Source organism: Lacerta agilis, chromosome 4 (genome assembly GCF_009819535.1).
Source record: "Lacerta agilis isolate rLacAgi1 chromosome 4, rLacAgi1.pri, whole genome shotgun sequence".
Taxonomy (NCBI): Eukaryota; Metazoa; Chordata; class Lepidosauria; order Squamata; family Lacertidae; genus Lacerta; species Lacerta agilis.
Genome location: NC_046315.1, coordinates 31,446,722 through 31,458,985, shown reverse-complemented (window position 1 = coordinate 31,458,985; position 12,264 = coordinate 31,446,722). Strand labels below are relative to the sequence as shown.

At 43.0% G+C, this 12,264-nt stretch overlaps 1 protein-coding gene across 1 annotated transcript; it reads right to left on the bottom strand.

Annotated features, from left to right (window-relative positions):
• Positions 1-1,294: 1,294 nt before the first annotated feature.
• Positions 1,295-10,411, bottom strand: GPR161 (G protein-coupled receptor 161). Its single transcript, XM_033146597.1, has 5 exons — positions 9,990-10,411; positions 8,435-9,159; positions 7,382-7,486; positions 5,576-5,695; positions 1,295-4,877 (listed from the first exon to the last, which is right to left on the bottom strand). Exons 1-5 carry the CDS (start codon positions 10,355-10,357, stop codon positions 4,630-4,632), a joined length of 1,566 nt encoding a protein of 521 aa, XP_033002488.1. The 5' UTR covers positions 10,358-10,411; the 3' UTR covers positions 1,295-4,629.
• Between the last annotated feature and the right edge of the window lie 1,853 nt (positions 10,412-12,264).

Below are 12,264 nucleotides of genomic sequence, written 5' to 3'. Positions count from 1 at the left end.
TCAAAATTCTGGCTTCTATAAGACGCTCTAAAAGTCATTTCCCGATTAAAGGGGCCAGCTAGAGCCTGTGCAAGTATACATACTTCAACATACTGCTCAACACATTCTTGAAATATTAACCAGTGTAGAAATGCTTTAAAATAAACACACAGAGAGATAACTAGTTAGGTGAAATGTTACAGGTGGGTAGCCGTGTTGGTCTGCCATAGTCAAAACAAAATCGAAAATTCTTTCTAGTAGCACCTTAGAGACCAACTGAGTTTGTTCCTGGTATGAGCTTTCGTGTGCATAGTTAGGTGAAAGGTTTGGTTCTCTTAGGAAAGCAAAGGCCCATTGGTGTTTGACTGTGGTCTTTGGCTTGATGATAAGCAATAGCTGGACACCTACAAAAAAAAGGGTGCCAACTGAAGATTACAGTATGTACCGGTATCTGGTGGCCACCACAGCTTCTTCAATCAACAAATATTCTGATCTTTAAAGCGCCACCGGGTGTTTTGCTGCAAGAGATTAACACTAGCATACACCTACTTCTCTGGAAATAGTTTTAGGCAGAAAACAGGTTGTGTGGTTAAAAATAGGTATGTATTGAGGTTAATGTCACAAACTTCAAGTCAACTGTGGCACTTTAAGACTTGCTATACAGTACTTCTAGACAACAGTGCAATACTTTGTGTCAACTCAGAAGTGAGACCCTGTGAATGCAATGGCGCTTACTCCCAGGTATAGCATTGCAACCTTAACTATATCTATAGGCACTGCTTGGTATTCTGTTTTGATCAAAGAGCTGTGTGGTGTAATGGTTATGGTGCCAGACTAGGACTAAGGAAGCCTAGGTTCAAATCATTGCTCAGCCATGTACAGTTGGTGACCTTTGGTCAGCCAGCTTCTCATCTTAACATGCATCACAGGGCTGTGAGGATAAAATGAGAAGGAACCATGTACGGTACATGACCCTTGAGCTCCTGTCAGGAAAGCTGGGATATGCATGTAATTAATAATAGTAATAATAATAATAATAATCCAGAGAAAATATGTGCTGATAGGCTAAAGATTAAATTACCAGTTACAGTAATTGTGTTGTATAAGGCATAAAGGTTCTATAACATACAGGCATTACATAATCCAATTTATAACTTACGTTATAATATTTTGAAACAAAAGCTTTGTAGAAAATTGTTACATCTACTGTGGGGTTTTTTGTGTCATGTAATCAGACCTTTTTGAGAGTTGATACTTAGCAAATGTCTAATAAATCCCTTATTTTCCTGACAGTTTTCACTGGGATAGAAAATCATTATCTTCATACATTTTTTATTTTTCAAAGCATTCATATAGAAAACCATATATCTTTTTTAACAATTGGGGGAGGGAATACAAAATGAGAATGCATCTACAACAAAAATCTGTATGAGAATATTATTTCATTAACTTACTTTTCTGCTCAGTAGGAGTACCATAAGGAAATAGAGAGAGACCTGCTGTACCAAAGCAAAGGTCCATGTAATCTGGCATCCTGTTCTCACAGTGACCAACCAGATAGATGCTTACGGGAAGCTCACAAGTAGGACATAAGTACAACAGCACTCTCTGTCGTGAACCAGAGCAACAGACAGCAAGAGGCATGCTACCTCTGATGTGAGAAATAACAAAGGCATCATGGATTAGTAAACATTTATAGTCTTATTCCCCATAAATTTATCTAATCATCATTTCAGAGTTCTTGCAATGAAACAGCAAACGCTGACCATAGCTATCTGACTCCTCTATCTGTTCCTCCACTACAGAAATAAGACTGGTTTAATAGGCCCAATTAATACCAATAGGTTTTCTCTTTGAAATACAGGCAAGAAAAACCGTATCTGTCTCTTGAAAATACTTTTGGCATCTTGATTTTGGGCACAAGCTTCCATTGCCACTATGTGACTTGAGAATTACCTGGAGTCTGAGGGAGCTGGTAGCAGTGTCCTGAAGGCACATCAGATGTGACAATGAAATGAAGACATTGCAAGATGCCAGGGCTGGCCCAAGATATTCTTCTGCCTGAGGTGAAAGGCAGGATGGTTCCCTGCTCCAGCTCCGCCCCAGTTCAAATACAGAGGCTGACTAGACCACCCAATCTCCAGGCAGCTTAGAGGGCACAGGTTGGTTTGTATGAAGCAGAGTCCCTACAACATCTTTGCTCTCCCTTATCCCAGCACCTGCTGCTTAAAATTAGTGCCAGCCCTGCAAGATGCCAGTTCTTCAGCAGGTAAAGTTAGGATAATCTCTCCCCCCCCCCCAATCACATTGTGTTTATGCTACTATTGCAGTATATCTACTTAGAAGTAAAGACTCGTTAAGTTCAATGAGACTCCCAGGTAAGTGTATTTAGGATTGCAGCCTTAGATGTTAGCCATAGTAGCCTCCACATGGGATTCATCTAGAGTGGATTCCTTAATATTTGAAATATATAATTATTTTCCATCTGCAGTTAAGGAAGGGGGAAAGCAAGTATAGAAATGCCGCTGTTCTGTAGAAAGGTTATTAGCAGAAGGAGTGCTTGAACACATTTACCAAAGTTGTTAAGAGCTGCTCAGTATTGCAGAACAGGTGTTATACACAGAATATTAAAACATTTCAAAGCTCTTGGCACAGTTGTAACTGTTGTAAACATCATTTGGGTAGATGGTTTCAGAAAAGGTCTGTGCAAAATCTTGGACTCCTACCATTAAAATAATTGGATACTCTAAAGATTCATTTGTTTAACCAAAGATTGGCAAGTGCTTTTTGTCACACAGTGACTTATATTACTGAGTGGAGTAATACAAATGGAAACACATCCTTATGAAATTTCAGTCTTAAAAGCGCATTCAGAGGTTTTTCCAAGCCTCACCTTATGGCATCCTCCACACCCCCTGTAAAGGAAAGGGAGCATTTCAGGGCAGCATTTTGCTGTGGTGCTAGGAGGAATACTTAGAAGGGGAAATTCAGCAACTTTTCCATGCACATAAATGCATTGTTAGCATATTCACTAGGCTATTAGCAGGGATGGGGAACCAGTTGCCCTCCAGATATTGTTGGACTCCAGCACCTATCAGCCCCAGCCTGCATGGCTGTGATCCCAACCATATTTACTTGGAAGCCGTTCCCACAGATTTAAGCAGAACTGAAGTGGAAATTAAAAGTGGTCTTCAGGAGAGCATGCTACAATACCACCACTAAAAAGAGTCTCATTTCTCCCTTCCAACCTTAAAGAATTAGTAGCCATGGACATACTGTATGTCTGCAGGTTTATTCATGGCACTTGAAATATGTTTTGACCACTGTATGGTAATTATTTAAGTAATCCCATATGGCACGAGTAGGCAAATAACACCTACTATTTCTGTATGTTATAGATGGGATAAAAGGAGAATTTAAAGGCAAGGTGCCTCGCAATACGCGCTGTTGAATTCAAAGCTGCCCCTGCGAACCCAGCATTCTAAGCTAACCATTTGCTAAATTTTGTCAAAGCCTGATTAGTGATAGCTATGCTCTGGCATAGCAAAACTCCCAATTGTTTCAGCAGACTCGAGATTTCAGCCTTTCCTTGAAACCCCAAAAAGAAGTACTGGGGGGTGGGGAGAGAAGAAAAGAGGGACAGAGACTTTCAAGCAGCTGTCTGAAAAGGTTTCAGTTTGACTATGAGTTGCATTGTGTTGTGGATGACCTGATGAATTCCAGTTTTCAAACACTCACTTTATGATGTTATTTGGTTTCACATCAGGAAAACCTTGATTCACAGCTTACCTGAAAACACCGCCAATGGGATGTAAAAACTGGTTCAACTGTTGTGCATTAGTTAAAACCACATACGTGGCACTTTTCAAAAGTCATTAAAGTAAGACTAGACATACATTTCTGCACGTGTCCAACCATAAAACACCTGCTTTACTGTGCCGTACTAACTTATGTCTACTCAGAAGTACTGAATTCAGTGGGGCTCATTCCCAGACAAGTGGGGTTAGGATTGCAGCCTATTCATCTCCTTTTCAATCTGGTAAGGAACCAATCCTTGATGCCTGAAAGTTTTCCTTTTCAGTTTTCTTGTCTTCCCCACAGTGTGATAATGCCATCTCTCAGCCATTGCCGAACACTAGACATGACAAACTCAACTTGATCTATTAAGGCAACTGTTGTGTTTCTTTGTACTGTTCTCCAGGAGCATGTGAAGGAAATTGTTGCATTTATGAAAGCATAGGGTGGGTGGAGGAAAGCAGCTGTCTCAAATGGATAGTGTCAGTGGGTGGAATTAAAGAGAAAACAAGTAGGAAGATGATCCTGTAAGGAATCCCATATCACTTCAAGAAGCAGAGTTTATCATTCATGTTGTGAGTAGCCTCCCTTGTCTACTTCTAATTTCCTTTTCGTTTTGACCAGTTTCCTAACTGAGCAGCCAGTCAGGCACAAGGTGGCCTTAACCCTACCCTGAAGGGCAAAACACATATATTTGACATATGCACACAAATTCTAATACTGTTAAGACAAGACTTCAGGTATTTTTTTTTTTTAGATGTCCTTGGACTAAAACACTGAAGGCCATTTTGCTTTCTTTTCCAAAGGCCTTGTATCGTCCCTAGTGGTTCCGTCTGTTCCTTGTTGGGAGAAATTTCAAGTGTTCCCTTCCTCAATGCTTTGTAGCTGCAGTCTTTGTCCAACGTGGGTCCTGCCCCCACGCCGGGCACCAGCGTTGCTGCCTGTCACAGTTCGCACTGGAAACAGAGAGCCAGGTAAAGCATCTCCACCAAACAAGGTGATCCTCACGTCTGCCTCAATAGCTTTGGCCAGGCTGGATGCATAACTGTCCAGAGACTTATGAACGTCAGCTTTTACCTGGAGAACAGAATTCTTTGCCGCTTCTGAACAGAGAAAACAGACAGTTTAGAAGAACAGTTTCGAAGAAGCCTTGCAACACAAGGAACTATTTATAGACTTCATACACAAAGTAGCTCTTCAGTGGATCTATTAATACAGATAATTTCAGGATTCTACCATGGAATAACATAATAATTCTAAAGCTAACCAAATGGAGAGTCAAGTCAAAGCAAATGCCTGATATTTTAATAAGGACTACAGTGTATTGGCAGCAGATATTGAAGCTGCTCACAAAAGTCATCTAAGAAAAAAATGGTTCAGAATTAAACACTGACTTCAGTAATAATAACAACAGGACAAATACTTGTATCATCGTTTTTTTGCGCCCAGCTCCCTGAGCTAACAAAACACCTGCCCATGCCTGGTCTTACCAGTAGCACAGAAATTACAGCTTATTATTTTATTCAATACCTGCAGCACCAGTTCTGTAAGTTGCCCTTGCACAATTTGCTTAACTCAGATCCCACTTCATTTTATTGTCTTCTGTGTCTTATCCACTTACAATCTATAGCTCCCCTATATGGGTCCCCTGTTTTTAAAGTAGTTTTCATCCTTCTTTTCTGTATGTTTCACCCCTTGGCTTTTTGCATGTTATTCCTTGGTTTTTAACACTTGAATAGTACTTAGTAATATTTTATGTGTTTTCTCTCTGCTTGGACTAAAATACCCAGCCTCAGCACACCTTTAGTTTGTTCCACTTCATCTTCAAAAGTCACAGAACTCCTCCGTCGATGGGGATAAAGGCAATGTGGGTGATGAACTCCATCAGAACTATAGTCTTCAAGCAGCATGACATCTGTTCCTGAAACAAAACCATGGCATGTACAGTTAATTTATGGAAGAATTACTATCATGAATACATGCAAAAAAACCAACAACAGGCCAGTTTTTCTTTTTCTTAGCATTCTAAGAACTGGAATGGCACAACACGAGGGAAACATTTTGCTTGTAACGGAGCCACTGTAGTTAGTGTAGGGGACAGAGTGCTGGGCTAGGACCTAGGAAACCAGGGTTCAAACCTGTACTCAGCCATGAAGCCCACTGGGTGACCTTGGGTTACTTACTGCCTTCTCAGCCTAGTCTAACTCACAGGGTGGTTGTAAGGATAAAATGGCGGTGTATGCCACCTTGAGCTACTTGGAGGAAAGGTGGAATATCAATGTAAGAAAAGTAATAATGCTAAGATAGCGGCGGGGAAATCTGATGGAGAGAATAGGTGGATGGGAGAGAGGCTTAATCCTTCCCCTGCCTGTTCACTCTTGCAATTGCCCCACCTTGACCTTTTTTTTTTTTTTGAAAGAAAAACCATTATTTCTCCCAAACTGGGCACTGAGCCTGAGAGAAGGCTTATTAGGGGTGGGTGGGAAATGACTGCAGGGGACAATTGGTGGGTAGAGGAATGCTTAAGCACCTCCCATCTCTCACTGATTGATCCTTCCCAGCAGATGCCCCTGCATTTGTATTAACCACCAGCTGGGTTTTTGAAATGTGCTTACAAGTATAACATGTACCGGTAGCTCTGCTCTTAGGCAGCAACTCAAGTGCCTCTATATGGCCTGATGATATGCATGTTGGCTTGAAATAATACATTGTGTGGAACTCACTTCCAATTTGGTGTGCACAGGACTGCAACTCTGGTTTAAGTTTCAAAGATGCAGGGAGAAGACAACTGAAATTATTTATTCCATGTCTCACACAATAAATTATCTGGGTGTCATGTAGAAAAATAACCCAACAATAAAAAATATCAAATAGGTAGGCTTAAAAAAAATATCTAGTGAGCATGAAATCCATATTCACAAGACCAGCACAATAAAATAGGATAAAAAGCACGGGGTGATATCCAACTAACGTGTCCCATCAGTGCATGGAGTTCCACCTGCACAATGGAATCTCCTCCCCCTTTCACGTGTGCCACACACCTTCCCCAAATCTCCACAGGGTTGTGGGAACTTTCACAACAGATTTAGGGTGTTCACAGGGGAAGGAGTCCCTCCACGCTGATGGATATCTTATCACTGTGCTGGATACAACCCACAGAAGTTAAGATCACCATCAAACATAAGAGTTAAAGGCCACCAACCATGCTACAATGACAAAAATGCCTGGAAAAACAAGGTTGGTCTTGGCCCTGCTGTTAAAAAGGCAACAATGGAAGCACCAGGCAAGCTTCCCTTGGGACAGCGTTTTCTAGCCAGGGTCGACCACCAAAAAGGCCCTTGTGGCTACGTTCCTAACTTCAGGTTGAGGGGCAACACAGAGAAGGATCTCTATACATTATCTTAAGGCATGGGTCAGTACACATAGGAGGAAGCATTCTATTAGGTATAGAGGTCCCAATCCATGGAGGGCTATATAGATCAAGACCAGCACCTTGAATTGCTAAACATTATTACCAGTAAGTGCCACTTTTAATCCAGTTTCTTATAGTTTCTCACAACTGTACATGGAAAATGCGAGTGAATTTTTTAAAAAAAGGAAGAGTTACCCGAATCCTGAGAGCAGCTGAAACCTGTATCACCAGTGCTGCTGCTGTGTCCTAAAGTCCTCTCACCTGCCATGAGAGCTGTGAGATGTGGAGAAAGTCCCAAATCTGCAAAAAGACCTTCAGCATTAGCAAACGACATCCTAGAGAAGTGCTGGGAGATTTAACAAAAGCATCTTCCAAAGCTCCCACTACTTATTATCCAGCTGTTTGATTTAGCCAACAGCTAAATTGCAGCATCTGTACTGAGATTTAATGAAAACGCTGCTACAAGTATGTTTGCATAATCCAGAGTTAAACACTATATGACAGAGCAAAATAAAAAATAAAAATTCCTTCCAATAGCACCTTAGAGACCAACTAAGTTTGTTCTTGGTATGATCTTTCGTGTGCATGCACACTTCTTCAGATACCTTCAGAAGAAGTATGCATGCACACGAAAGCTCATACCAAGAACAAACTTAGTTGGTCTCTAAGGTGCTACTGGAAGGATTTTTTTATTTTTTTATTTTGTTTTGACTATGGCAGACCAACACAGCTACCTACCTGTAACTGGAACTATATGACAGGAATACCATCTCCAAAGGAGAAATCAAAGACAGGGAATTTATTCCTCTCCCTTTCAGTGGTACAGTGGTACCTCTGGTTACGAACTTAATTCGTTCCGGAGGTCCGTTCTTAACCTGAAACCGTTCTTAACCTGGAGGTACCACTTTAGCTAATGGGGCCTCCCACTGCCACTGTGCCGCTGGCGCACGATTTCTGTTCTCATCCTGATGTAATGTTCTTAACCCGAGGAACTACTTCTGGGTTAGTGGAGTCTGTAACCCAAGGTGTTTGTAACCCGAGGTACCACTGTAGTGGAATCTGAATGTTTCCCTGTCGACATGAGCAGCTGGTGTTTAAGTAACCTTAACTAACACATTTGAGAGACTACTAATTTTTCTTCATCATCACCTGGCAAGCATAGAAATAATAAAAAGGCAACAAGCCTTTGAGTGAGAAAGTGGTATCTAGAGAAATCATACCATAAGCCATACCAACATGCTTTATTACCTGTGATCCTATTAGAAATACTAAATAATCTGGACGTCCTTTGCCGTTGTACAAATGATTCTCTGTAGTACCGGTCTCCAAAGCACATTCCCAGCAACTCTTTGCGTACCGTTTTATTCCAGAGTCCATAAATCAAAGGGTGGCAAATAGCACTCGTAAAAGACAACCAAGTTGCCAGTGTCTCCAAAGCAGGGGAAATGCTGTCTTTCCCCCAAAGCGCCTCGGATGTAATAACCACCATGTAAGGCCCCCATGTGATTACAAAAGCACCAATCACAACCAAGATAGTTATCAAAGCTTTGCACTGATTGGCGGAATAAACGACCCCTTGGAAAGCATTCCTTCGGCTGCCTGACGAGGACGTTGAAGTGCTGGAGTTTTTCCTCCCATTCCTTTGGGTGTCTTCCTCCGCGATGACCACGCTCCCGCAGTGAATCTTCCGTGCTTTAATCCTGGCCACGCGGAATATGAATCCGTAGCAAATCATCATGACTAAGAAGGGCAGCAGCGCGCACCAGATTTGCCAAAAGGCAGTGTAGCCCGCTTCTTTATGCCACGCGGCCACACACATCCATTTGAACTGGTCAAACTCTAACGAGGACCAGCCAAAGAGGGGAGGAAGGCACCCGATGAGGGAATGCAGCCAGACGTACAGAAGGGCAACAACAGCTCTGTTACCTGTAATCTTCATTGGGTAAACCATCGGGTACAGGACAGCGTAGTACCTGAGGAAAAATAGGAGGATTCAGCAATGTTAAAAAGCATGCAGTAAGAAGGGGAAATGTTTTTTTTTTCCTTTGAAAAACTTGCACTCGGTTATTTGAAATTCGCCCCAGTAATCAACCAAACGGGCAACTTCTACAGATACAGCTATTGCATGGTTTGGAGCTCAAAGGACACACAAAGTGATGATGCTAAAATATAAATTGTACAAATCTGTCATTATGGTGCAGTTTTTAATTACCTAGCTATGCTGGAGCACCAGTTGACATTTATGATGTTACATGAACGTGCACACTAGGTACAGCATCTGCCCAACTCAGATGCTGCTTGCAGGCTTCCCATTGTAATCTGGCTGGCCGCTGTGAGAACAGGATGCTGGATTAGATGAGCCATGGGTCAACCCAGCTGGATTCCTCTTATGTTCTTATCCTGTTTCCTAGAGTGGCCAGCCAGATGTCTCCTGGGAGGCCCCATAGAGGAATGGTTCAGTCAGTTTCACCATTCTTTGATGCTTGTAGACTCCCCCCCCCCAAAAGTATTTGCTGTCATGATTCTCAGGGCAATCTTGTCCTGTATTACTTTAAGACAGGTCTCCCTCTCTGCACAGGTGTATTCTGGCTTGTCTTTACTGCTCACCCACATCCCATCTGTAATGAAAGCAGCTGGATAGCTCAGTTGGTTACAGCCTGGTGCTGATAACACCAAGGTTGCAGGTTCGATCCCCATAATGGACAGCTGCATATTTCTGCCTTGCAGGGGGGGGGGGGGTGGGCTTAGATGATCCTCAGGGTCCCTTCCAACTCTGTGATGCTATGATTCTATGGCAGCATACCGGTCGATTGCAATGAGTCCGAGAGTGAGCATACTGGCCGAGCTGATCAGCATGTAGAGCAGGGCGGAAAAGTTGCACCAAACGACTCCGAAGATCCATTCCCGCCGGATGGAGCTGGTTACGACGAAAGGAAGCACCAGCACGGAGAGGAGGAAATTGGACAGGGTCAGGCTGAAAACAAACTTGTTGCTCAGCGTGAGGAGGTACGACTTCTTGTAAAGAGTGAGGACGATCACCAGGTTTCCTAAACAAATGAAAATGGTGATGACAATAATAGCAATGGACTCTGTAACTCGGCCAGCTCCGTCTTCCAGCACCGTAAGGTTCCCTGAGGCGTTCTCGTTGCTGAGAGGCGAGTTGATGCTCATTGTCAGAGCGTCCTGTGTTGGAACAGCCAGGACATGCTGGACACCTGAAAAAGAAGATATGCTATATTGTAGATATATATTCTCTGCCAATGCAGGTGGAGACTCACTGGCAGATTTTTCACACTGTCTGTCCTATTCTCTTGAGGAATGCTGCATATATAACATATTGGCCCAAAGATAAGTCACACTTCCCCCCCCCCAAATTCCGACTGAAAAGTTAAAGTGCAGCTGATATTTGCGACCTTACGATATCGCTGCTGAAACAGCTGCCCACGAGGGCCGTCAGGGGTGCGGGACAAGGGTGCCCGTCCCAACCGCAGCTCCCAAGCCTTCCCCGAACCACCAGAAAGAAGGGGGAAGGCCACCAGCAAAGCGGCGCAGCTCCCCCACCAGGAAGTAGCCCAGGACCGCGAGGGAATGGTGCGCAGCCCGCCTGCCACTCCCAAGCCACTGTAAGGAAGGGGGAAGGCTGCCAGCAAAGCAGTTACTGTATTCGGCAGCAGATGACCGCGTGGGCTTCAGTGGTGAGAGTGTGCTTGTTTGGGACAGGTGCTTGTTGACCCCCCTTTTGATTCCCCCCCACCCTCCCTGGGCAAGCCTCGTGTGTTTTCCTCGTCGTGTGATTGCGCTTCATTGGGTGGGTGCCTTTTGGAATCTCCCTCCCCCTCCAATTTTAAGGGTGCGGCTTATCTTCGGGTATTGTCTTTTTTCCTCTCCCCCCTACAAATTTAAAAGGTGCAGCTTATATTTGAGTGCAGCTTATATTCGGGCCAATACGGTACGTAGTTGGGGATGTCTCAATTGGGAGGCGCAACTCAGTGTAAACAAACAACCATCTTGCCCTGAGGTGAAGGAGAAGAAGCAGAAACAGCTTGATGAGCTGCCACCACCCAGCTCCAAGGGGTGTAACTGCCCTCCTGAAATTGAAAAAAAGCTTCTTCAAGATTAGCCTCTTCTGTTTTATTATAAAGTTTTATTGATAATTATTGTTTTAATAATCTACTGAAAAGTGGCACCCATCACCATTTGGATCCGGAGTACGGTAAATTCGTTGAGCACACTTCACACTGAAATTTATGGGACTTAAATTCTAACCCTACTTACCTGGGAGTAAGCTCCATTGAATTCAACTGGACTTACTTCCGAGTAGGCATGGTTAGGCTTGCACAGTTAGCCTCCAATGTTTTTTCAGTATTTCCCTAACATTTCAAGAATTTCAACCAGCTACAGTAGCAGTAGCAAAGTTGAGGCAGGAATGAGTTAAGAGTTCATTGTATGGGTTATAGATCTGTCTCACAGTGGCTATTGTGTATCTAATTGCTTGGTACACAGATAATTCTCTACAGTATTTCCCTTTACACCAATTAAATTTGGGTGATAACAATAATCAACAACAGGGTTAAGTACATAACATTTATTGCATTCCACACAGGCAGATAGCTAGTGATAGGAATATCTCCCTGTTCCAGCTTTTAAATGGAAGCAGGAATTTCTGCCCACAATCTGCAGTACCTTTCTCTGTTGAACGAGCAGTAGTGTCCTCAAGAATTCTGAAAGATTTTACAAATGTGGGGCAGTAGCAATTCTTATTCATCAGGGGACTCAAAGCATTTTCATACATTTAGAAAGGACCAGCCAATTTGCGAAGAGTTTTGCAGCCTCCTCCCTCCATTGGTTACCACTGGTATCCTGAGCAAGCTGCCCAAAGGTCCATCAATCAGAGGTATGATTCTAGTCAAAAGCAAGCACTTTCTAAGATCTGGTGACATCAGCTGGGGAAAATTAATCACTTGCTTAATTCTCACATTGAAATCAATGGGATTTTAAGTGCTCAACATCAGTTTTGCATGTACATCCCAGCAGTTTTTCATGCAAGGACACAAATGCAACGTTTGCCCTTTTGATCT